This window comes from Kryptolebias marmoratus, linkage group LG7 (assembly GCF_001649575.2).
Source record: "Kryptolebias marmoratus isolate JLee-2015 linkage group LG7, ASM164957v2, whole genome shotgun sequence".
NCBI lineage: Eukaryota > Metazoa > Chordata > Actinopteri > Cyprinodontiformes > Rivulidae > Kryptolebias > Kryptolebias marmoratus.
Window position 1 is genome coordinate 14,815,713 of NC_051436.1, and position 27,431 is coordinate 14,843,143.

General features: G+C 38.8%; 2 protein-coding genes across 4 annotated transcripts in view; one reads left to right on the plus strand and one right to left on the minus strand.

Moving 5' to 3' along the window:
- The window catches only part of acox3 (acyl-CoA oxidase 3, pristanoyl), a 22,313-nt gene extending 19,650 nt beyond the window's left edge, over positions 1-2,663 (plus strand). For both annotated transcript variants that reach the window (XM_017427027.3, XM_017427028.3), the window contains one exon: positions 1,063-2,663. In XM_017427027.3, the coding sequence (XP_017282516.1) occupies positions 1,063-1,182 (120 nt within the window). In that variant the 3' untranslated portion in view covers positions 1,183-2,663. The remainder of the gene's footprint in view (positions 1-1,062) is intronic.
- A 10,922-nt stretch (positions 2,664-13,585) lies between these two features.
- Positions 13,586-27,431, minus strand: part of nat16 (N-acetyltransferase 16) — a 29,929-nt gene continuing 16,083 nt past the window's right edge. For both annotated transcript variants that reach the window (XM_017427031.3, XM_017427030.3), the window contains 4 exons: positions 25,716-25,941; positions 18,397-18,621; positions 17,918-18,249; positions 13,586-15,363 (listed from right to left, as the gene is read on the minus strand). In XM_017427031.3, coding sequence (XP_017282520.2) covers positions 15,135-15,363; positions 17,918-18,249; positions 18,397-18,621; positions 25,716-25,941 — 1,012 coding nt within the window. In that variant the 3' untranslated portion in view covers positions 13,586-15,134. The remainder of the gene's footprint in view (positions 15,364-17,917; positions 18,250-18,396; positions 18,622-25,715; positions 25,942-27,431) is intronic.

Here is a 27,431-nt window from a genome sequence, read left to right on the forward strand (position 1 = left end):
ATAGATGTTGATGAGAGTTAATAGATGTTGATGAGGGTTAATAGATGTTGATGAGGGTTAATAGATGTTGATGAGAGTTAATAGATGTTGATGAGGGTTAATAGATGTTGATGAGGGTTAATAGATGTTGATGAGAGTTAATAGGTGTCAATGAGAGTTAATAGGTTAATGAGGATAATAACTGGTAACGATATCTAAGTGTTAAGGAAGGTAAAATGTAAAATGCTATTTGCTAATAACAGCAGTTGTATTTCCTTTAATTAGCAGCTGGATTCCCACAGAACAGGTTATGTTTTGTTTCACCGTCTAATAAGTTTAATTTTCAGAAGTGAATTAAAGAAGTGAATTAAAGGTATAAACATATAAATGAATACATGTTATTTTTTCCTCCACCAAGCCAATCATGTAAAGAAGAATAGCTCATTTATAATCCATTCACATAGATGGCACACAAAAATTTTAGGCAGTTTTTAAATTTTATTTAGTTTAAACTCACAATAAATTTTACACAGCATTCTCTTTAAGCAAGGCCAAGATGACAGAGGGGGGAATATAACTCCAGAAGGCTTCTAAAGCAGGCCCGTGGGTCACTGGAGGACTCGATTGGTTATTTATGAGGAGCCAGAGGCTAGCTTAAGGAGGGCCTCGTCTTTGCTGTTGTAACAGGTTGCTGTTTTGTGAAAAAGACCCTCGGGAGGGATTTGAGTTCAGCAGCTCTTAACTCGAACAGCCCAATAGCTTCTATAAGCTTGGAAATCAGAACCTTCCAGGACTACAGAGTCCTGAATGACTGAGAACCTCCATCTGCAGCAGAACTGAATAACAGAAGTTCTGCTCTTTGGTTTCTCTTTGGCTTTTGTTTTCAATATGTCTAATTCCTGGCACCTGCCTTAAATCTTTATAATCTTAGCCACATGCAGTAACCTGAGCTGTACTCAGCCCAGACAAGGACACTGAGAAACCAATGTAGTGCTGGACCCCCATCTTTGACGTAGATCATCCCTGTTTTCTTCAGAGCCGATCCTTGTTTCTCTGCTTCATCCTAATTCATTCTGTCTGCAGCTGTATAAGAACCTGTGGTCGGCGGTGCTGCAGGGCAATCAGGTCCTGGAACGTCCCTCGTGGTGGAAAGAGTTCTGCTCAGAGAAGCCTGTGATCGGGTCCCTGCAGTCCAAACTTTAGAGGCTGAAGAAACGCTGCAGAGGCGCTGTGGACAAGCATCTGGAATAAAACAATCTCAAGCAATGCAATACTTAGAAATTTACTAATGAAACAATTATTTTTATCTATTTACCTTCTTGTCTGAAAACCCACAATTTAAATCACTCATATGTTTGGTCTTTCTGACAGATGAAAACATTTGAAGAGGTTTTACAGACCATTTAAAACCCTGAACAATGGATTACAAGTTTTTAGATAAAAGAAAAAAAAATACATTCATCTCTGCTTGATTTTATAAATGAATCATGTTTTCTTGAGGCATCAAATCTAAAACAGTTTGAATTTTAAGACAAAAACATAAATGTCACATATATTTATATTAGATAAACAGAAGAAACAGGAGCTACGTTTATTATATTTAATCGTTTCATTTGTTTCAAATATCACTGAAAACCTTTCCAGTCAGTGATGTTGGGGGTGGGGGAGTATTTAGAGCCAAGTAATCCCTGATCTCAGGTACCCTTACAGGACAGGAGGTCTGGACTGGCTCTGGGTTTAAAGGGTCAGGGTCTTTGCACTTAAAAGTGTATTATCCTGGTGAGGATAAGGCTAGTTTAAGCTAGTGCTGAGGAGACTCACCTGGCTTCTGTCTGTCTTCATTCGAATGTCCACGTCTCGTGCCAAAACTGGCGCCACAGCGGGCGGTTTGTGTCAACTGAGCAAAAGCCAAAAAGGTCCAATCATGGCACCTGTTTTCTAGCTTTGTAAAGCTACTTGGATGAGATTAAACATTGTCTGTATGTTTTTGTACGGAGACTACTTCCTGTACACGACTCTACTTCTAGTGCCATTCCTGCTACATAATCGTAGCAATGCCTGTTGTTGAAAGAGGAGAGCTGCAGTAAGAAGCGCATCTCTGAAATAAACATCAATCTGATGACATCATTCTCTAGCGCCATGAGTCGGGCACCAGTATAATCAAGCCTTTAGCTGTCATAAATCAATTTAGTGGCCTGGATGTAAACCCCAAGCAGCTGTTTATTAATTGGCCACAACAAACTTTAACTCCTCTGAAACTCGTGTCAGTTTATTATATCACTTACAAAGTTTTAAATCTGACTCTAAATTACTAAAAAATTGAAGGTATATGTAATATGTCATACACACACAGTACAGGATGTACAGTATAGTGATTCTATATAGAATGATAACCAGTTCTTGTAATAGTGCCTAAAAATTAATATATTTACCAATCCAGATTATTTTAAATCTGTTTCTTTCAGAATTTTTGCTTTTCTTTCCAGTTTCCTCGATTCAGCTCAGTCCACCATTATGTTGTTTTACAACCGTCCAGTTTTTATGATTCTGTGTCTTTCAGTATCTGTGTATATATAAACGAGACTAAACTGTATCACTGTGATGCTAGTCAAAGGTTTGTTTGACTCTAAAGCTGCAGTTGTTTAGTTTGCACAATTAATAAATCTGTTAATAATTCTTTTAAATGTCTTCATTTTTCTGCACGGTTTATCTTTGATGCGTGGAAACAGAGCTGATCACAGAGAAAACTTCCTTCTGCCCACTGGGCTGAAGCTACGACTGAATATTAGGGTCACTCTACACGAAACAAAAAAATTAAAGAAAAGTTTTTTTGTTGTTGTTTTTTAGAATAAAGTCAAAATGTTGAGGAAACAAAAGTCTAGTCCTGGCAAAACTGGTCTAATTTCTTGAAGGAATGTTAGAGCTACGCCAGGATTAAACAACGGTTAATCCAATAGAACTAAACTCATTACTTGTCTGATCTTTTAACAATTAACAAAGTGAGGTTTTACAGTGCCCTGTTACATTTGATAAAAACACATGTTCCAGGATATAGTTTACCACAGCGTACATGTCCTAATTAGGGGCTGAGAAATATAAATACATCTTCACAACAAAAATGACTCCTCAAAAATAAAAACTCTGCATAAACAGTGTAACAGTGCCATCTTGTGAACAATGCAGAAAGAAGACTATTCCCTTTATGGAAACCCTCCCGAAGAAAGCAGAGAAGAAAACAAATACATAACTTTTCTTTTCTGCACATTTCACTCCTACCTGAACAAAAACAAATGTTAGACATAAGAATGGCAGCTTCAGAGCAGTTCCTGCTGCCAAACTCAGCGGTGGCTTATTCAACTTAAAATGCTCCTCATTTATCCCGCTCCTTTTAACCTTCCAAAAGAAAAAACTCTAAGTTGGAAAATTGAATAAGTTAACCCTGAATTTAAAGAAACTCTGAAAGAGTTAACCCTGAGTTCAGGGAAATACTGATTATAGTAACTCCAGGTTTCAAGAAACTGAGTAAGTTAACCTCAAGTTTAGAAAAACCCTGATTAAATTAACCCTTACTTTAGGACAACACTGTGTAAGTTAACCCTGAGTTTAGGGAAACACGGAATATGGTAACCCCATGTTCAGGGAAACTGAGTAAATAAACATAAAGTTTAGGGAAACTCTGAGAAAATAACCCTGAGTTTAGGAAAACTGAGTAAATTAATCCTTAGTGTAGGGAAACTAAATAAGTTAACTCTGAACTTAGGGAATCTCATAGTCAGTTAACCTTGATTCTTGCAAAAAAAAACTTTCACATTTCTGCAGAAATTTTCAAATAATAATGTATTGTTTCTTGGAAACAGGAGCTCCATTATTCTCTTAAATGAGTACAACAGGTCTTCAGAGCCGAATAGGATATTTTGTACAAGTAGAATACTGTTGTTGAACCAGTTCTTAAAAAAGTGATTTGAATCTGAAAGCCCCGATTTAAGGTGACTCTTCTCCCAACCTGCACCCAGCAGCTCTGAGACAAAAAGAACTCTTAGCTCACATAACTTCCCCGTCAAACATGCATGTGTTGGCATTTTATTGCTCCGTAGAGACAATACAGCGATGATGTCTTATTTACCAGCAGCTGCTGCAGATAAAAACAACAACTGACGCCACCGAGTGAGGGGCTCCAGTTAACCCGAGCACACATTCAACCAGAACACCAGTCTTGGCTACATCACGTTGTTGTGACTGAAATCCAAGCCAGTGGCGTAGCCAGAAATGAGTTCCCAGGTGGGCCTGACTGAAAGTGGGTGCTGGGTTTTAAAATCCAACATTCTGGATTATATAATGTCCTTGAAGTTACACTGACAAATGTGGAAAGTTGTGACTCATCACAAAAATCGGCATCATTTCTTCAGTTCCTTTTAGACGTCCTCATGAAGCTTTCAGTAAATGTGGTTTACTGAATATGCAACCTTATTCAGTAGTTAGGATAAATATTTGTCAGTGAATTCTTATTGTTAATAACCTTTATTCAGTCAAAAGAGAGGCTGATGTTACTGCATCACTGTTAAAAACTCTTTTTACATGACACTAAATTTAACTGAGGTTAGAAAACCATTTCCTGGTGTATCAAACCAATTGATATTTGGTATATCGGTCCTTTCAAACATAAGATATCTGCTTTTGTTTGTTTTTTTTTCTTTGTTATTTTTGCCTGCTAAAAAATCAAACTTTGCTCAGAGCAAATATTCAGTTTTGTTGCTATTTCACAAACCAGAAGTAAAACATTAAACAATGAATAGAATTCTTGGTATTTTTCTTGTTCATCATCAATGCCGACTCCCAAAATTTCAACTCAGAAGCCAAAAATAAATGTTTTTTGCAGTTAGTGGAGTTCTGAACCCAACTTGGTCTGTAAGGATACTCCTCTGAAGACCTTCCAAACAAACAAATCCCTTTGGACCGAATGAACCAGTTTTAGACACAGCAGCCATAGAAACCATCAAGGACCAACCTGATATATTAAATCTGTAATGTAGTCAGTTCATAGACAATATTAAGTTCTTTGTATTTAAATTATTTAGTAAGCTTATTTAATTGGCAGCCCAAAACCTTATTTTCTTTATTTTAATTAGGTGCCCCAAAACAAAGAAAATGTGAGCTTTTTGCGTTGGCCACTGAACAAGAACACAATGTTCTAAACCAGAGGTTCTCAACCTTTTTTCAGTGTTTTGTGTGTGTGTACCCCCCAACCAGCACAAAACATTTGGTTTGTAAAAAGATGTAACACACAGTGCTGTGCCATCAGTGACTGACTTATTCAGCTTTGCAGCTAATAAACAATAATCATCAACTTGAAACTTGAAGTGCCCTTTTTGGCAGAATAAAACAGATTTGTTCTCAAACTGGAACCTTGAAATTGTTTATAAACATTTTTCCACAAAAAAAAAAAGAAATCAAAACTTCATTTTCGGTTAAATATTTAATTCAATACATATATTTTTTTTTTTTGCACTTGTCCATGCGTATTTTCAGCAGCGACGCTGCTACGCTTCAACCATCTGTCCATTGTTCATGTTTCCGAGATGGGAGGGACAATGATTGACAGGCGCTGCCCTGTGACAAGAGCCAAGTCAGGTCCAACCACCTTCTGTTTTAGAGAATTTACAGGTGGTGCATGTTGGACTCGGTGTTGTCTGTCCCTCCACTGTACCACTGGATACTTAACAACCAATAAGTCAGCATTTATGTTCGAACATTTCTGCAAAAATCCTCCATTATATGATTTTCCTGCTTTGATGGAAACTTGTTTAATGTCACTGCTTGACCTTGGAGATCCTAACTGTTTTGTTGCTGTTTTTCTGCACTTAAAAAACGGCAAAATTGAAATTCTCTCAAAAACACAGTTAAATGGCTCCAAACATTAGCCATATTGATCTTCATTGTAACATATAGATCCATGCAGCTGCATATATTAGGGGTAAAACTGCATGTGGTGTATCAGGAAAGCAGAACCTTTTAACAATGCCTTCTAGTACCTGAAAGTTAAAAGATAGTTTCATATTAAAGTAAAAAAGCAGAGCAAATGTTTCCATGGGGGAGGATCTATTTCCGTGTGGGAGGAGCTGTTTCCCTGGGGGAGGAGCTGTTTATTTGGGGGAGGAGCTGTTTGCCTGGAGGAGCTGTTTCCCTGTGGGAAGAGCTGTTTCTCTGGGGGAGGAGCTATCTCTTTGGGGGAGGATCTATTTCTGTGTGGGAGGACCTATTTCCCTGTGGGAGGAGCTGTTTCTTTGGGGGAGGAGCTGTTTCTCTGGGGGAGGAGCTATTTTTTGGGGGGAGGAGCTGTTTGCCTGGAGGAGCTGTTTCCCTGTGGGAAGAGCTGTTTCCCTGGGGTAGGATCTGTTTCTCTGGGGGAGGAGATGTTTCCCTGGAGGAGGAGCTGTTTCCCTTGGAGATAAGTGCTTTGTAACTATCATTCGACCATGACAATTTTTTATCATTGTGCTATTTGTTATATCACTGACCCTTTAACTTTTAATGTAATTCTTTAACGATAACATAGCATAGCTGAGTTATCTACAATAGAGACATTTTAAATCATGAAACCGGTCATTCTAGCACACATACAATTATCTAACAGAACCTTTACTGGAATAAAAGTGGTCCAAGCAGATTTTAGATGTCTTCAAAGGCTGATCCTTGTGGTTGATGATCGCCAGCCAGACTCGCCGATGTTCCGCACCCAACTCCTCCGTTTGATGTCCTTTAAGTTTCCTATTTTTGGAATATAGTGAAAACTACGCTTTGCCAAACCATCTGGGTGGTTAGAACATCCTTTAACCCAGCATGAAAAAAACATTGCAACTACAGTCAAAAATAGTCTGCAATTGAGAAACAATGTTTCCTCTACCATGGCTGAAGCTATTGTTTATTGCAATGGCCACAAGAGAGGGAAGAGTGACATCACATGGGAAATATGCATAGGAGCTTTTTCCCTGGGGGACAGGATGTTTCCCTGTGGGATAGGCATTGTTCCCCTGGGGAATAGGTGTTGTTGCCCTGGGGTAAGAAATGTTTTCCTGGGGGGTAGAGCTACTTACTGGGGGTAGACATGTTGACCTGGGGAATAGGTACTGTTCCCCTATCGGATAGGTGCTGTTGCCCTGTGGGAGTAAATGTTTTCCTGGGATAGGTTCTGTTTACTGAGGGATGAAATGTCCAGGGGATAGGTGCTGTTGACCTGGGGGAGAAGATGTTTCTCTGGGAGATAGGTACTGTCCCTCTATGGGATAGGTGCTTTTGCCTTGTTGGAGGAAATGTTGGCCAGAGGACATGTGCTGTTGCCCTGGGGGCGAAGATGTTCCCCTGGGAGTTCTGCACTGTTCTGATAGGGTATAGGTGCTGTTGCCCTGAGGGAGGAAATGTTGGCCTGGGGGATAGGTGCTGTTTACTGGGGAAGGACCTGTTTCCCTGGGGTGTAGGTGCTATTTACTGGGGGAGGGCATGTTCCCGTATGGGATAGGTGCTGTTTACTGAGGGATAGGTGATATCTACTGGGGGAGGAGATGTTTCCCTGGGGCATAGGTGCTATTTACTGGGGGAGGACATGTTTTCCTATGGAATAGGTGCTGTATACTGAGGAATAGGTGCTGTCTACCAGGGAAGGAGATGTTTCCCTGCCGGATAAGTGCTGTTTAATGTGGGAGGAAATTTTGGCCAGGGGATAGGTGTTGTTGCCCTGGGGGAGAAAAAGTTGCCCTCTGGGGTAGGAGCTGTTTACTGGGGGAGGGCATGCTTCTCTGGGGGGTAGGTACTTCTCCCCTAGTTAATAGGTGACGTTGCCCTGTGGGAGGTAATGTTCCCCTGGGGGTAGGTGCTGTGTATTGGGGGAGGAAATGTTTCCCTGGGGGACAAGTGTTGTTTCATGTAGGAGAAAATGTTGGGCAGGGGGTAGGTGCTTGTTGCCCTGGGGAAAAAGATGTTTCTCTGGGGGATTGGTACTTTTCCCTAAGGGGATGGGTGTTGTTGCCCTAGAGGAATAAATATTGGCCTCGGGGGTAGGAGCTGTTTACTGTGGGATGAGATGTTTCCCTGGGGGATAGGTACTGTTCCTCTAGAGGATAAGTGTTGTTGCCCCGGGGGAGGACATGTTTCCCTATGGGGTAGGTACTGTTCAATTAGTTGATAGGTGCTGTTGCCCTGTGGGAAGAAATGTTTCCCTGGGGGGGTAGGTGCGTTTTACTGGGGGAGGGGATGTTTCCCTGGGGGAGATGTTTACCTGTGAAATTGGAGCTGTTACCCTAGGGGAGGAAATGTTTCCCTGGGGGGTAGGTACTGTTCTCCTGGGGGATAGGAGCTGTTTAATGTGGTGGTGGTGGGAGGACTTTTTCCCTGGTGAAGGAGCTGTTTGAGGATCTCAGAGCCCTTCTACAATCCTAAATTCAACTTCAAATTCCCAAAAAGTGGAAGAGATGTTGAACACAGAGCTAGATGAGACCATAGGAGGATAAATCAATCAACACAGCCTATCAAACTGACTTTTTGGGTTTAAATCCTTGCTTTAACTTTATTTGACCAATATAATCAGTTTTCATATTACAGTATATCTTGTATGAAAAATATCAGTTCCATGGAGAATGTTTTTTAAAGTTATCCAGGTTTTTTTTAGGGAGGTTTAAGATGGATTTCAAACTTTAAATGCAGAATAATCAGCCATGCTTTACAAATCTACTGCAGGAATGAGAATGAAAGCTAAGTACAATAATTTACATTCAAAAGGTTATTCATCAAGTCTACCAATTTTTAAAAAGCAAGTTTTTTAAAAATTGTTTATTACTCAATATTAAAGCAGCAGTAAAAGAAAATAACATTAATATGAGTTTGCCTAAATAAAAGTAAAATAAAAATGCTTATATTGTATTATCTAGTTGTTTTGAAGGCTGCTGTAATTTTGATTTTCAACTAGTGATCAGTGTGTGTATAAAAAACCCCTAAAGAATCTAATCAGAAACCATTTAAATGTTAAATGTAAATATTCTATAACAGTATCATATAAAGTTTTAATTGTGTAAATTTAATTTCATTTAGTTAAAGATATTTACTAAAAAGTCTTGCCCGAATCAAAAATTTACCATTCCTATTCTCTGACATAAGCCATATGTTTTATGGTTTTAGAGTTTTTATCTTTTTAGAAAGTATTTATGTGGAATGCAGCCTTTAAAGGAACTCGTTGCAAACTATGAAGTCAAACATAAAAAGTATTTCCTGAACAATATGAAATTATGCAGTTGTGTTTATATGCAATTCTGAAAAGCAGGTCCATACTCCATGATGCTCTCATTGACTTCCATTGTATCTGAGAGCAGAGTGTTTTCTCCAAAACTGCGATGATGTCTTTTTACCTTACCATAGTTCCTACATAACACTGTAGAAACATCAAAATGTACAAGTGTGACCATCATAATCTTCTACTGCTCACAGGTTGTTGTTTTTTATCACTGATGAAGAGTGCTGCTGAGGTATGCTCCCCTGCCACACCCAAATCTCATCCAGATCCAGATTGGTGTTTAAATTTCAGCTGAAATTAACTTTTTTTTCAAATTATAAAAATATATTTTTGAACTTTTTCCTGCAATTCATTTTAGGCGCAGCATGCTTTCTCCACATTTACAATAATTCATTTGAGGTGGCGCCGTTTTTCTACCATTTACTGCTTTATTTTACGCAGTGCCGTCTTCCTATTATTTACAGAAATTCTCCATTCTGGCCCGCGGTTTCTCTCCATCAGCCCACACTGAGCTGCCCAGAGAGAGGTGCAGGCCACGAAAAAACAAGCACAAAAAAAAACATATTGGTAAAGAACCTTAACACGACTGTAACTAAAAGATCATTTAAACATATATATTCAGGAACTTTGCTAGAGAAAAGGTTCTTTAGGCGGATCTGGCTGAATTTTCGTTGACGAACACTGTTCTAGAAAATAGGAATGCATCTAATACTATCACAATATGAGTGTATACAAATTAAAAGTGACATTTATTCTTCTACATAACGACAATACTACTTCTATTCTATCACTAAGCTTAAACCACAGATACTTGCCAAAGAGACAAATGTAAGTAAAGCAGTCACGTTTGTGATATTGTACCATAGCTTTACGCATCAGCCCGTCACCATGCTAACATATTTACACTGAAAATTAACATTTTTAAACTTAATCTTGTCAGTGACTTTGGCTTATTTTACTAATGAAAGGACTGCTGCTTATATTGGAGTTGAATGCTGTAGACTTGGCTTGTGTTGTGGTTGCATGTGGATTGATATAAGCCAATCAACATGCAATGTTTTTTTGTTTTTTTTGTTATTGTTTTTTTTTTTTGTTCTTTTTTCATTTGGTCAGTGATGAGATCATCTTTAGGATGAAAATGTTGGGGTCCAAACAACACAGTAAAATCAGTGAGAGTTAAAACAAATACTGGGACTGCGTAAATCAACGGGTTGGGAAATTTTATGGACATAAAAAAAGGAAAGAAAGAAGCATGAAAAAGAGTAATCACAAGATCTATTTGTGAATAAAGAAAACCCTTTCTAATCGCTTAGCCAGACGAAGAATAACCCCAGAATCCCAGTTAACTATCAGAAGAATACATCATAAGACGAGCCGCAGCAAGGTGTTTTCAGTTCATAAGTTTCAAGAACAGAACAGCAAGATAAAAGTTGAACAAAACATTGAAATGATGAGTGCAAAAAGGATGAATTACAACTTGTTCAAAGGTTTCTTCTGGCACTTACACTATAAACACAAGCAAGCCAAACCGGGACCAGAACAGATTTCATTAAACAGATGCAATGATGGTTAACCCTTTACAGAAAAAAAGGAAAAACAAAACATTGATGCTTAGGGTCCATTTAGAATCTCCAGGTTCACCTAACCTGCATGTTTTTGGACTGTGGGAGGAAAGCCTCACATGCACGGGGAGAAAACATCCACGCTCCACACACAAAGACCCCGCTGGGATTCAAAGCTGCAGGTTTCTTGCTGAGAGACAACAGTGCTAATCACTGCTCCACTATACAGGCACTGGAAGTAACTCACATTTTCAAAATCATTTAGAGTGAACTAAATTGAAAGACTTGACCCTTAAAAGAAAAGAAAAAAAAGGGAAATACTAATATATGTACCCCCTGTCACACTCTTTCTTCTTTTGCCACACATGCTGACATATTCAGAAACACTTGTGGGTCCAATCATGAAGGAATGAAACGCTTTTTTAGGAAAATATCAAGTCCTGTGACGTACAAGATGTTCACAATGCACTCCAATATTTCGTATGTGTTGGGTTGAAGGATGGGAAAGTTACAGCGTACTACAACCTTAGAGTCACTTATGTTACGTAGCCTTAGCATGGCCTCGTTGTTGTTGTGGCGTTTTGTTCTGACCTGTGACCTTGTCACTGCTTATCTTTGCAGGCAGGCATAAAGGAGGACCACACTGCAGTTGTTGTTTAAGCTATTTTCATAAGCTTTAGATATTTACAGAGTTTCAGAGAGCAAGACAGAGTATTGAAGACTTTTACTATGAAGGATTGAAGGAAGTTGCGAGAGTACCACATGAGGCATCAGCTGCTGCCCCGTGTGGTACTGTGTTATTTTGTAGTTTACCTAGTTTAAGTAGACCCATAAATCTCAGCTACGGCTGTTATTGGTTCTATACAGATCACACAAACAACACCTGAGCGTCACACAAACAACATGTTGCAACAAGGATCAACAGCAGAAAAGGGCAAAGAGACGTCCATCACATCAGCAGCAGTGGACACATCGGTACCGTTAGCATAGCATACCGTTAGCATAGCGTAGCATAGCATGAGATTGTGTAATCTTATTGCTGGGTCTGCAATGCTTATTTTGTTATTAAGACGTGAATGTTAGGTTTATGTGATGTTTCAAAGTATCTGTGTTCATGAATTTATCACTATGACAGATAAGGAAAATATGAAAAGCCCCCTATTCCCCTTCCATTTTTTAAAATATTAGGTTATTGTGATGCAACAAATGAAACCATGACAAATCTTTTCAAAACCTGTCCCGCTTTAATTGTGACGAAACTTCTGGACAGCTGAATTGGAAAAAAAAAAAACGTGGTGGGGAGACCAATAAAAATAAAGGCCTAGTTTTCCTTAAAGGAATGCATATCATCTGCTGCCTTTCAGGTCAGAGTTTTAGACTGAGGTCATCTTGTGTTGAGAAAGGATGCAGTTACAGAGTTTGTAATTTTATGTGTAATCTGATGTGATATTGTGAGACTTTGTTAGAACTCAGAGTATGTGTTGTGAATGATTTTAAGTTACTACCACACCAGAATGACTCAATATCTATAAAAATGACTAAGTTACAGCCATTTTTCGGGCGGCTAAGGTTGATCATCTGTGGCCATCTTGAATTGGGTTGAGTCCAAAAGTTAATCTGATGTAGATTTACACCCAGTGATTACTTTTTGAGTTTCAATAAAACCTGTCCAATGAGTCATGAGATATTTTGCTAAGGCTGCAGACAAATGAACACACAGACATGGACAAAAACATTTTAGCCACTTCACTTTCGGTGCAGGCAACAATAAAACAAGGCAATAAGTTTGGTTGCATAAGTGCGCATACCCTTAATCTAGTAATTAGTTGAAGCACCTTCTGATTTAATTCCAGCTTTCAGTTTTCTTGTTTAAACACCTGCCATCAATTAAAATGACTCTGATCAACCTGAAATAAAGTCCAGCTGTCCCAGCAGGATTTTCCTGACATTTGCTCAGTTCCATCCTAAAATATCATCCAAGGATCACAGAGACATCATGAAACATCAACCAGCCTTTCCCTCTGCCTTCTATTCTTTCTCTGATTTCATTTACAAACATCCTACAGACAGCTAAATGTTACAAGAAATACATCAAGCCTCACGAATCACCATCTTAACTTGGTGGAGGAGTTTGTGTGCCTAAATGATTCTAAGAGCCATCCTGTCGGGGGGCCACAGTTACTAAAAGCCAACAGCTCAGGTGCCTGACTTCCACCAGTTATTGACATTATGTAAATTTAATTTACAATTCAGTATTCAGTTTTTATTTCCAATGAACTCATTGGCAACATTGGGTTGTATAACCGCATCATTGATCATCTTTAAATCAAGATCCTCTTTCTTAAGGAAATATTTGTCACTTCAGATTTTTTAAAATGTTTGTTTCACAGATTTTTTTAACTGATTTAAAATCACAAGTTGAATAGCCCTGATCTATACCTAATGATAGATCTGTGTGCTGACCTGAAGACAGCTGTGGACAAAAAATGTCCTCACAGTCTGACAGATTTAACCGAGTCAAGGTGTGGCTGCTGATAGACTCCTTCTGAAAACTGAAGACTGGAATTAAACCAAAAGGTGCTTCAACAAAGTATTACTTTCAGTGTGTGCACATTTATGCAACCGGTTTATTGAATCTTTTTCATTTTTACATGTCTCCCCACAACAGATTTGTTTTTGTTTTTTCCCAGTTGAGTTGTAGAGGACATATATATGTATATGTATATATATATATATATATATATATATATATATATATATATATATATATATATATATATATATATCACAGTAAAGGTGAAAAAAGGTTCTGAAATGATTTATCATGGTTTCACAAAAACCTGGTATCTTAGGAGGGGGGTGGGTGGCGTTGTTGGAGAAGATGCTTCATTTACCAAAGTATTAGATACTTAAAGATGACATGTTGTGACATCCTTTTCTTAAAGCTATGTATCTCAATGTGTTGTAGAAATATAACGTGTGACAGGGGCTTGAAGATCAATCGTTTCAAGAGTTATTGTTCCTCAACTCTTTTGTCATTTTGGATTTAAATACTTTCAAATGAAAGTTTAGATTCTGATTCTCAAACTCGTAGTTAGCAGAGCAATAAGTCCAAAACTTGACCGTATTAGTAATAATAGTATTAGTAAAGTTAGTCTTTAACACTAATATTGTTTAGGGTGACTTGGTTTGGTAAAATTAAATTGAACTGAATTGTGGCTTTGACTATTATCATGCTAATACCTATTAAAGATTTTAAGTCATCAATTTACAAAAGTATGCTTAGATTTTAATTAGAGCTTGAGAAAAATAACATTATTATTGCACAATTCAAGTCAAAATAACAAACTAGTAACATATATACATTATATTATACAGTCAAAGATGTTAGATACACACAAGAACATTAATCTGACTGTATACGGAATATTAAATGTGAGATCATTTCAGTGTGTATGCAGACGTTAGCTGATGGTCCTAATTATAGGTACTGTTACATCTATCAACATTGGATTGATTGGATCTGTAAACGATCTCTTATTGATCTTAAATTATTTCCTTTATGTTAAAGTAGACACAACATGACTGTAGCTTGAATAAAGTGCATTTAAAGTTGTGCAGACTCAGTAACCCAACTCTGCCGCTGTACAGATTTTAAGGTTCGATATTTACAAAAAGAATAAAATTTATGAAATGTATGAAAATGTGGTAAAGGGACCAATTTTTCTTGAAAGAAAACGCAAAGTCCCTGTTGTTTGCACTATTTCTAAAGTGCGTTATTGCTACCAGTGAGAAAAAGCTTTGCAGTCCTATTAAACCCTTATATCATACAGGATACAGGGCACAGAGTTAATATTAAAGACACACGTGTAATCAGTTTAACGACAAGTTAATGTAAGATAAGCTAACAATGGGATAATTAAACTGCTGTTATTTCACTACACTATATTCCTGTCCACTAACACTGACATGGTGTTGGTTTTGAACAGATCAAACTAAAACATGACACACTCTGAATTCAAAAGGTTTCTAAGAGAATTCTCTCTCTCTTAAATAAGTTTGCACTAATGAACAACAGGACTAATAATCATCCACCAGTGTACTCACAGTACATTTGAGATGAACTAAGTGGTTATAGAACTATTGTAGTAGACTGCATGGAGTTTTGATCTTTTACTGTTCCTAAGTTAAATACTGCATTCGTAAAAGTTAACTTTAAAACTTCTCTCTCTTCAGAATAAACGGTTGTGTTTCTGTTTACGGTGTTTGAATTCTACGCAGTAGCTTTTCACTCCTTCACCATCCACCTTCTGCATTTAGACCACATCTGACTCCACCACACACTGTTCGGTGTACTCTTTCACCAGCTCTACGTTCAAGACGTTGTGACAGAAATCAGCCAATGGTTTCCAAAGTGCTGGGTCCAGGAATATCTGGCACATCACGTGGCCCTTCAAGGTGGCCGTGTGGCACTGCAGGTGGCACAACAACTGCTGCTGAACCAAGCTCAGGTCTTTACCAAACATGTCAATGTTCAGGTAATACCTGCGTCAGAAGAAGGGAGTCAGTTTATTGAGCGAGAAACATGTTCTACAAAAAAAAAAAAGATAAGAAATTGTACCTTTTCTGGTTTTGAGTCTTAAAGCTGGGGTAGATTTGCTAAGGCCCCCTTCGCACTGGATCATGACCCCACTACGACGTAATTCAGCTCGAATGTGGATGCTCTTTGTAGGTTATTGGTGAGGTTATCAGGGGTGTCTAATAGGCTGAGGAGCATGTATAAAACCCCCATAGAGGTGATGGTGGAAGTGTATAATGCCACTCTCAGAGAGAGTATACTGTCGAGACCATGTAAAACTGTAATCGTGAATGTACAAATAAATTCTCTCCAGCTGTCAGTCTTTGTGTTGTTTCTTTAAATATGAAGCAAAAAACCTACAACACAATGACCAATGCATACTTCTTACATGTCAATAACCACTAGGGAAATAAATAGAGGAATGAATGCGACCGCCAGGACCATCTTTTTTTATTTCCACGTGATAGTGACACACCAAGTTGTGTCCCATCAGTGTTTTTCCAGTCAGGGTGCTTGTTTTTGATACAACACCTACCACCCAGCCCCATAATGAACAAAAGAAAGAAACAATTAAGAGTATCCGGGTCATTCTGCTATTTTTGCAAAATAAGATAAAAACTATGGTTGCTGGTGAGTTCAGCTTTACTGTCAGAATATGTGTAACCCCCCCCTCCACATTGATCCACTGGGCTGGTAAAAATGAAGGAAACTAAAGAACTGCGGTTAGCAGCACATGTCTCTGTACCTGAAGCCTCTGTTTCATTAGAGCGAGTAAACTTTAAATCACTGGAAGTCCGAACCATGTGGTCACGGTCATTTTTTTAACCAAACACAGGTTTGGCACTTGTTCGGATGTTTTCTCTGCTTTTAAACAGTTTGCTGCTGGGCTGACACTGGTGCTGTATTAATTAGTAAAGAATGAGTAAAGACTCAAAGAAATATCAAATAATTACTGACAAATTCGAAGAGTGCTTTTGTTTAAAATGCCCATTCCTTATAAATCAGATGTCCATTCACCTTTTGGATCTGAAGCAAAAAGCTCTTGTCCTAATCATGGTCGGGCCTTCTGGACCAAGAAAAAAGAAGGGTGGATGTGGTTGAGGTTCCTTCACCTGTATCCTCTCATGCTGCTGATGGTGTGTCCTCCTCCACAGGCTAAAACTGATGCTGGAGGCCCAGTCATTTCTCATACATATAGAGTCTGTTCATCTGACGTCAGAGAATCAGATGATCTATGTTTATCTCTCATATTGTATGGCAAGCTTCCTTTGTTAGTTTATTGGGAAGTGTAAATCTTGTTAAATGTGGTGAAACTTGTCTCTATATTCAGCAAAATAGTCGTCTCATAGTCGGCAATAGGCTGTGGGGATCATCGAGGGACAAGCCAAGACCACATTCCCTTCTATCACTCTCCCGGGGGCCCCTGTGCGGGGGGCTCCCTACAGTTGCCTGGACAACGGGTTTCTTTATTCCCCTTTCCAACGACGGATTGTCTTTTCGATGCCAGAATCAGACTCTAGTCTGGGCCTGGATACCCACTGAACGTGTCTCCGTGTGTCCCTGGCTGCCTCCATTCTGAAGTGCGAGGTCTCTGCTCAGTCACGTTTGATGATAAACTGTGCGCAGAGATTTGGTGTGAGGCGCAGTGTGCCGGGGACTTACAGACCAGGGTCAAACCTCTGAATACAACCTCTAATGTGGTGTGATGAGCTCATTCTATTGCATGCTTGAGAGTAATTGCTACACAACCACCTATGTGCACTATGCGCATCCTGACATGATACAAGAGAGCCAGGGAGGGGCCTGGAGCATGATGCAGTCATGGGCGTACATGGTAGTATTGCCATAGAAATGTGCTGCTGACATAGGTTTTCTAATTTTGTTACAATCCAGCCACATTCTAACAAGTCATGAAGGTCTTAGAGAGTGTAACGGGGTCATTATCCAGTGTGAAGGGGGCTAAGGTATTGAGTAGGCAAAGATTAACAATGCTATTATGTGTAATACAACTGAAGTACCCTGCAAAAAAACTAGATTACTGCTCATCCTTTTGACCATGTTTTATGATTTTATAAAATCTAGCTACGGAGAAACTTGCCTAAGAGAATGTTTCCTACTTTAAATTAAATACTGTATGGCTGATGTTTTCTTCTTCAGATAATTGTCTCCAAATGTTCAGGTACCACTGTAACTAATTCCACTTGAGGAATATACTTCTTTATTTCCAGATTTCTGTCTACCCCAGTTAAAAAAAAACATTCTCTGTGATCTGATAATATTGAAAGAATATTAATAATATTAATAATACTGAAAGAATATTAATAATATTAATAATACTGAAAGAATATTAATAATATTAATAATACTGAAAGAATATTAATAATACTGGGAACATCCAATGTGTCCCCTATGAAAAGATGCTGACTCTAAGTCTATTGTACTCTGCCTTAGGGGGAGTAGTTATATCAGAGTTAATCTGCAGCATCTGTTTGGTTTTAAGAATGAATAAAAGACAATTACCAGTCGTCTCCAATGGGCACCTTGAACGGGAAAGTGCAGAGGCTGGCCACCTTGGGGTTGGACACATCATCCACCATCCAGTCGACGTTCTTCTTCAGCAGGATGGCAAAGTTGCTGGGCAGAAGCTTGAAAGGCTGCCAGTCTTGGATGACGGTGGCATTAGGAAGGACCCCATGCATCAGGTCAGTAGTTAGATAAAGCTCATGAATAGATTTATGATCAAGACGCACAGCAGAAGGACTGGTCAAGGAGGAATGGATGCCCTCGTAGGAAATAAAATTAGAAAGCCGCAGCTTGAGTTCTTCAGCTCTGAACCGCACCAGCAGAATTCCCTGTGAATAGGAAAGCCAATGTTAGCAAAATAAAAACAACAAACGCTTTGACTTTAATTGTCTCTAGAATTTTTGGGTGATTTATTACAATCCATTTGCAAAAACAAAGAAAGCGTTTTTTTTTTAGTCTGCTTTCTCTGGCTGTACCTGCTTTGTTATGATGCGATACTTTTGGAAGTCCTTGGGTCCAAGCCGGTCATCGCGGGTCAAGCGGCTCACTTTTACCTCTGGATACTTGGACTTTACCAGCTCAGAGCAAAAGCGCAGCAGAACACCTGCCACGCCCTTCCCCCTTTCCTCAGGAGCGACTCGCAGACCCTCCACCAGCATGGTCTCCCCATCATCAATCACACAAACTGACTCCAGAGCAATCTGACAAAAAGGCAAAGGAAACAGAAGGGAAAGAATGAATGGCCAAAGGTGTAGACTTACTGTATGTAGCACCTTTTTAAAGATCTTGTGTTTCTCACATGAGATCTATGGACACATACAGCACTTTAATACTCCCCCTCATACACCAGTAAGCGTATCAAGGCCAGTGGGGGGGTCAGTGTCTTGCCCTAGAAGCCCCAACATGTTGCAATAGCTGGGTATAGAACCCTCAATCTTTTCAATACAAGATTTGATGGCGACAAATTCAGGAGGACCGACCTTTCCCGTTACACATCCTCTGATGACTGCCAGCATGAACCCCAGCTCTGCAACATGCCCTCAAATACAGTTTAGAGCTGTCAGATTACAATTCAAGAGACTCAAGATTAAAGATACCTTCAGGTGTCACTGTACAACAAGGTTTTACCAGACTTCACTATTGCACCAGCCTAAAAATGTCTCACGTCTTGTAAGTAGAAAGTAGAGAAGTTCTGAACTGATATCAAATATCAGACTGGGGTCCCTATCATGGCATTTTTAATTAATTGGAGTAGCTCACTAGACTCTGATCCCTATCTCTGTTGTTGACCGGCTGTCTATGATTTTACACCAGCCTCACCGCAACACAGCTGCTGTAGTGCCAACACGTCTACAGTACAGAGGTATTTTCATATACAAAGGAAGAGAGCAGTTCAGTGGCTACTTGCAACATTGGCAGTTCAGGTATTTGTCACCCATTTAATTAGAAATTTTAAATCCAAAAACTTGGCTAAGTGCACTGTTCACCCAGCTAACTCCTAAAACTAACATGAATGAGTCACTCATTTTAGATCAGGGCCTCTCAAACTTTATATTCAAAGGTCCAAATTTAATTTCTAAATAAGGTCAAAGGTTTGGAACAACTAAGCAAATCATTTCTAATAAATTTGTTTACAACTAAGACCCAAAGAAAATGGTTCCTACAGTTGTTTGCTTGTGAGCCTGAGGTGCTCTACCTTTGACAGGAAAGTCTAATGTGCTCTCTAGTTTGATAAAATCTTTCATTTAAACTTGTTTTACTTCAGTGCTTTTCATGCCTCAAACTGAAATGCCTTTTGTTTTCACACAAGAATAAATATATTAAACAAACTGACCTTGAAAGAAACAAGACTCTATAACATCAAAATGATTGAGGTAGAGGTTACAGATGTCCTTAGAGTTAAATTACGGAACAACCTCGGGTGGGAAAACGGCACCGTCTGCCTTCAGTTAGCTGCTTAAACCTCGGGACCAGAGATGTCAGATGACCTAAATGTTCGTTTTTACTACACTTATTGTTGAGAATGCACTCACACATATACAGTGTGTGGTGAGGACAAAATAAATGTATATTTCTCCGTCCACTCATCTTTGAGAACACAAAACAGCTCTGAGAAATGGCTGCAAAGACCAGTCCGTCTTTAAACTGCCTCTAACTGTTCAGAAATCACACATGGAGCCGACCACATCCCAGATAGATGTGAGCTTTCATAAATGAATGCGAGCATCACAGACCAAAAGAGGCGTTGGTGTGGACCGCAACGCATTAAATGTGTGACGGACAATTCCTTCATAGCATTTTCAAACCATAGCGGATAACCTCAGCTTAGCAATCCTCTTTGTGGTTAACCATTTTTTAACTAATCATCATCAATCTTCTCCTAGCTTCTGTCGGTCTGCCCCAGGGCAGCTGTGGCTACAATGTAGCTGACCACCATCAGTGTGTAAATGTGAGGATGAATGAGTGAATGACTGACTGTAGCGTAAAGCGCTTTGGGGTCCTTGGACTAGATAAAGCTCTATACAAGTGCAGGCCATTTACCATTAGTGAATCTATGTTTTGATGTTTAGGCTAATAAACCCAATGGCTGTATGGCGACACACTCTGTATGTCATCACTACATCTCATCCTTGAGCCACAAAGCTGCCTTAGCTTTTCACATGTCAACTATTACAGCTGTATTGCTACCTCACTTGGTGGCACAAAGGCACAACAGCAGGGGCTTCAAATAACCTCACTGCCTTGGTCCATCCAGGTAAATCACACTGAGATGGCCAGAAGGTCTCTAAGTCCTGGCTTGAAGGTTTTGTGAAAGTGTCTTAAGTCTGGACAGCAAAATGACAAAAAGGCTGACAGAGCGAGGAGTGGTTTCCTCTGTCTGGATGACCTACTCATCATTGTAAAAATAGTTTATATCTCCTTTTGGAGAGGAAAACACTGTAATGACTACCCAAGCTGTATAAAAAAGTTCACCATCATATTATTAACCACTGTTAACTTCACAGCGGACATTTGGAGTTTGGATGGTTGCCCAATGTCACTGTTAGCCTCATGGCACACTGGATCGATTCTTCATTTGATCAAAAGGATGCTGTGCTGCACAAAGACTTTTTTATGTAGATTTGTTTACATGCTGCGCTCTGTGGCAATGAAAAAAAGCTCACAGTCCTCGGTCATATCAAGATGCAAGGGCCTTTCATCACTGCTTTTTGCATATATTTTGTTTTATGAGTTTTTTTCCACATTTGTAAAGCATTACAACACCTTTTTTAAGATTTCTTACAGGCTGGGTTGTCTGCTTGAGTGATTTCGGCAGATTCTTCTAGCAAATAACATTTTTGATGATGTCAACCAGTGGGAGCAGTTAGATTAATGTTTTAAAAGCCAAAGTCAGTGGCTGGAATAACAGTCCAAATTCCTTACAAGTTAAAGCTACTGTTGTGTCACTAACCCTCCACAGGCAGACATCTACCCATGACTTCTCTTTGCTCATGAGCAGGTAGTAAGTTCACCTTGTGAGATAAATGACTCACCGACACATTACACTCCAAGATCAGGTGTCCGGCTGCCTCAGGATTCTTTCAGTGCTACTCAGTCTGCTCCAGTAAGACCCAATGTGTGAACTTTGTGTCTACACCACTAAGAAATGGTACAACGGCAATGTATGGTGGGTTGTGAAAGTATTCCCCCCACCCCCAACCTCCCTTTATAATCTTTATATTTTGTTGCTTATCAACCTGGAATTTATGTGGATTTTTAATTTGTTTATAAGTAACGGACCTACACAACAAAAACTCCAGATTTAAGAAGTTACATAGGAGGAAAATGTTTTTAATAATTCTGAAAAATATGAATAAAAACCAAAGGTGTAAAAAATTTACCCCTCTCACCATAAAAACTGAATACTTTCTGTCCCCACCTTCTGCAGCAGTTCCAGCATCAAGTCTCTTCAGGTCTGTCTCTATGATCTCGATCCATCTAACCTGGACGTTTTGTCCATTTTTCATGACCAAACTGCTGCAGCTCCTTCAGGTTGGATGGTGCTGTTTGAGTCCAACAATCTTTAAATCAAACCAGAGATTCTGAGTTGGACTGAGCTCTGGGTTTGGACTGGACCATTCCAGGACCTTCTACTGGTTCTCCTTAAACCAGATTAGGGTTCTTCGGCAGAGAGTTTAGGGTCGTTGTCCTGCTGGAAGGTGGACCTCCATCACAGTCTTAGCTCTTTAGAAGACTCCAACAAATTCCTCTGAATAATTTCCCTGTTTTTTGCTCCATCCATCTTTCCTTTAGATCTGACTAGTTTCTTAGACTCTGCTGATGAAAAGCATCCCAGCAGAATGACACTGCCACCACCATGCTTCACTGTAGTGATGGTGTTCTCAGAATAATAAGAGGTGGTAGGTTTGCCTCAAACATGGTGTTGTCCTTGATGTTTGGCCTCATCTGACCAAAACACCTTCTTCCACATGTTTGGGGAAGAAATTCCAAACAGTTCAGCTTTTTTTGTTTCTTTAATAACTGTCTGTTTCTTGCCACTCTTGCATGAAGCCCAGTTTTGTGCTACTTAAAGTGGTCATATGGACAGAACCTCCCATCTCCCTGCTCCATCAGGATTATCTTTGTCCTCCTGGATCTTTCTTTGATAATGCCCTCTTTTACCAGGTCTGTGAGCTTTTGTGAACGACCCTCTGTTGGCAGGTTTACTGTGGTGGCATCATCTTTCCATTTCCTAATAATGGATTTCATGGAGCTCCATGGGATGTTCAGGGTTCTGGGATATCTTTATAACCTAACCCTGATCTGTACTTCTCTATGACTTTGTCTCTGAGCTGTGTGGAGAGGCCCTTGGTCTTCACGTTGTCTCTTGCTTGGTGGTAACCCTTACTACTTCAAGGAGTAGGAACGGTGTTGATCAGAAGAGGTTGATATAAACTGAGACCATCTGATGCTTAGATTATCCACAGGTGGATCTAATTTAACTAATATGTGGTTTTTGAAGGTAATGGTTGGCCTTCAAAGAAAAGGGGGTGAATACATATGCACACATGACTTTTCAGTTTTCTAAAATTATTAAAATTAGTATTCTCCATTTAACTTATTTAATCTGCAGTGTCTTGTGTAGAAATATTAACAACAATTAAAAACAACAACATCTGTTTAAACTCCACATTGTAAGGCAACAAAATAGAAAGAAAATCAAAGGGACTGAGTACTTTTGCACACATTACATATTCCTCCCAAGGAGCCCTGTGGGAGCTTTTTGTAGGTATTGATGAGTTACAAAAACTTTATTCAGACATTTTTTGTGACTTCTGGACATTTCAGTCATCTAAACTTAAACTGTTCTGCCCATCGGTGCTAACACACTGAGTCTGCTATCCGCAAACATTAAATGTCTTCCAAAGCAAAGAATCACAAAATATTTCTCTGCTGGAGATGCAGTCAGGTTGTATGAAAGCAGATTAGAATTGGGCCTCAGATCCCCTGTGACCCTGAATGGAATGGTTAAAGAGGATGGATGGATGGATGGATGGATGGATGGATGGATGGATGGATGGATGGATGGATGGATGGATGGATGGATGGATGGATGGATGGATGGATTGATGGACGGACGGACGGATGGATGGATGGATGGATGGATGGATGGATGGATGGATGGATGGATAGATGTGCACTAACTGATATAAATGAGTGCACAGACTATAATTGGGTACTTTGGTATTTGGTTGCTGTCACAGTCATCAAACCTTTCCCCAACAGGGCGAAACAGAGGGATGACATCTGAAGATGGGATTTAGGGATCCAGCCTTAAGATCGGGGAATGAAAAAACTCTCACACTGACTAGAATTGACCTCTCCAGTGCAATCGATAAGGATAAGCTTGTACAGATTGGAAGGACACATCCTGTGATTTCAGGGACACAAGTCTGTAACGGCAGAAGGTTCAGACTATTACAGACTGTGCAGTAACAAGTGGAGGTCACTGATGCTTTCATACACACAGCCACATTAACTATGTGCAAAAAACAAACAGATTTAGCCTTTTTAAAAAGTGATTTAGTTTTGGTAGATGATATGTGTCAATTATTAGTTTAATTGTTTCACTATAATCTGTTCTTTGTTTATGGTAGGATGTTGTTACATATAATGAAAGCACACTCCTGTTTTTATTTAGGTTTTTATTTGTCACTAATACATTTTCTTCTATAGAGTAACAATTTTACAAGTCTGAATTAAATTTAGATATATTTATATTAGCATTTGTACAAGTGAAAATTACATATGAAGCTCTCCAAAGTAGAGACAAAATTAGGGAAAACTAAGTTTATACTGCAGTCAAACTGTTTTCTGGGAAAATTAGGGAAATTAAATACAGATATTAGGACTATCTTTTTTTTATTTTGGGCATCTAAAATGAAATTTATGATTCTGACAGTGGGATTGAAGATGTCTGTAATGTGAGTTTTCCCTTAGATATGCTGCCACAGATTTAACCTGCTGGAGGACATACTGACCACAATTCCTCACTCTTTACTCTCTTCATTGTCCATGTTTATACAGATGCGAACAAACTTGTTTGTACCCTTTGGTTCAAGAAACAGAAGCCTGAAAAGTACACTGAAACACCTTGAAAGTGACAAAAGTCATAAAAAGAATTATTAAAAATCAACTAATGAAAATCAGTCATTGCTCTTTCATTTTGGTTCACCAGAATTATAACATTAAAAATAAATATATATACTGTATATATAACTGGCCTTGACAAAAAGGATGGTACCCAGAGAAAAAAACTGAAAATAATACCGACCATAGGGGCATACTAAACTAAACACAAGTCTAACATGTCTTGTAAGTTAGTCTGCCTTTTTAAAAGGCGAAAAGTAGTCACTGTGCTGCTTGGTATCATGGTGTGTACCACACTGAACATGGAGCACAGGAAGAAGAGGGCAAAGTTGTCTCAGGAGCAGATTTCGTACTAAGCAGATACAAAATTGGGATATTATTTAAGGGAAACACCTTTTTGAACAATCTGGTAGGGATGGGATCCAGCAGACATATGATGATTTGAATTAATCTATTTTCTGACAATTCAGAAAGCTCAAGAGGACAAAAACAATCCAAACACAAATCAGGTTTTAATGACACTTCTAAAGCTCTTTCATTTGATGGTGAACCAGTGACAATGTAAGGAAGGGTGAAGTGATTTTTTTTAGTCTCTAATTAAAATAGATTTTTTTAATAAAAAAATCTCATGAAGTCATCACCACTTAGAGATATAGGGATACATGGCTCAGCAGAAATAGGACTTTTTATTTGTCTAGCTACAGTGCTAAGAAGAAATCTCTTTTTCTCCTTTATTATAGATGAATAATATGCAGTTCTAGCTTTATGAAGGGCTTTCTTGTATATTAGCAGGCTATCTCTACAGGTTAAATAAAATTATTTCAAGTTAGTGCAGCACCATTATCTTTCTAACTTTCTCAAAGCTTGTTTTTATCATGCAGCTCTGAATTAAACCAAGGCGCCAGCTTTCTCTGACTGATTACTTTCTTTCTCAGAGGAGCAATTTTATCAAGTGAAGTAGGCACTGAAGTTGTAAAATTCTCAACAAGTAAATCAAGTAAAATTTCAGTTCTTGCATTGCTGAGTAAGACTAAAGAAAATAGTAATGAAATATTTTTAATATATTAAATTATTTTTAATTTAATATATATTCATATATATTTATAGAATCTACTATCTAATAATCTATTAATCTCAACACACACATGCTATAGATGAGTCTTACCACTTTTCCCTCTTTGCGAGCCACTATAACTGTGCGGTTAGTCTCCTGAAGCCAGCTGGTGTATCTGGTTGGAAGGTAGTCCAGGCCTCCAAAGATGTCCTGACTCATTGCCATGATCTCATCGAAGTCCTCCTCGGTAGCTACATCAAACTGAAGGCCAGCTTGGGACAGGGCCTCTGGAGGCTGGGGAATAGTCAGGCTGGTATCAATCTTCATCTTGAAACAGCTGATGAGAGAAAAAATAACCAAGAACGGTTTATAAATAATTGTTATATAAAGTGTCACAGACCAAAAAACCATAAATAATATTGACCTGTGAACATCCAACTAGTACTACCGAAAAGTAATAAAAACAACTTTTAACCAAATTTAATTAGGAAAACAGACATAATTTAGAAATTAAGCCAGAGTACTAAAGGTGGTAATCAGAGTATTTATTGTTATTATTCCAGCTTCAGTCTTAGACCAAATCCTGAGAATATACAAATCTGAGCATGAGCACAAAAAGGAAGCTCCTCTGGTTTTCAAACACATCTTTCAAAGTAGTTGTAAGAAGTGGAATGGGATTGTACTCACATCGCTACTCAGTACTTAAATATATGTAGTTGTACCCTGCTTGAAAAAAGTGATATTGGTGAATCCCTCACACAGTTGTGAAATTTAGTACAGATATTGCCCAGGCCAGACAAAAAAACGTTCTTAGAGGTATGGCCTAATGCCAACAGAGAGTCCATCATGGTAAAAAAAACAACAACAACAACAAAAAAAACCCACCATATTAGTGTTTTACTCCTTACTCTTATGGGACAGGGGAGTTCACATTATTAAAGCTGGGTGTCTCATCACATGGCAAGAGGATAGTGGAAACTCCAATTCTGACATCCTGCCTTTCATCTGTCATCACCTTGGTCCCGCCCACTGAGAACAGGAAGTCCTACGCTTCTCTGAACACCCTGACCATAAGGACATCAAACTGGGTCGGATAACAGATTACAAGGTGATGTTGCTCAGTATAGAAAACAGTGACTTTCTGCTGCATGGTGTGTCCTTGGCAGTGTAAAAGATTCCAGTATGACGATAAATGTTGGTAGAAAGTTCACAAATTCTATCCAATATGCGCCGAACATGAGGTACATTAGTCATATTAGACTGGTCCTGAACACACATACATACACAAATAATTGTTGGCATAGAAGCTGGATGCATATGGATTAAAAGTGTCATGTTGAGAAGTTTATACATTGTTATGTTTAAATGAACTCCTATTATAAGTTTTAACTTTTCAAAGTGAAAATACTTCATTATACTCTTAAGGCATCTGTGATTACAAGTTGTCACCCCTCCCCCACACAGGACAGCCAGACCACCTGACCCTAAGTATTCATATACAAGCTGGATTAGAGAGCTTCTTTATTTTCTTAAACTGGAAAGAAATCAGGCTGACTTTGGCTGGTAAGGCTGGATCATTTGAAATAACCCAAAACCCCTTTCTGTCCTGCGTTCAAGGTACGGATTATCAGATCATTCTGAATTGAGCACTGCGGTGATGCTTGACATGTGTTTTTATACAGGTGCTGGTCATAAAATTAGAATATCATGAAAAAGTAGATTGATTTCAGTAATTCCATTTAAAAAGTGAAACTTGTATATTATATTCATACATTACATACAAACTCATATATTTCAAATGTTTATTTCGTTTAATTTTGATGATTA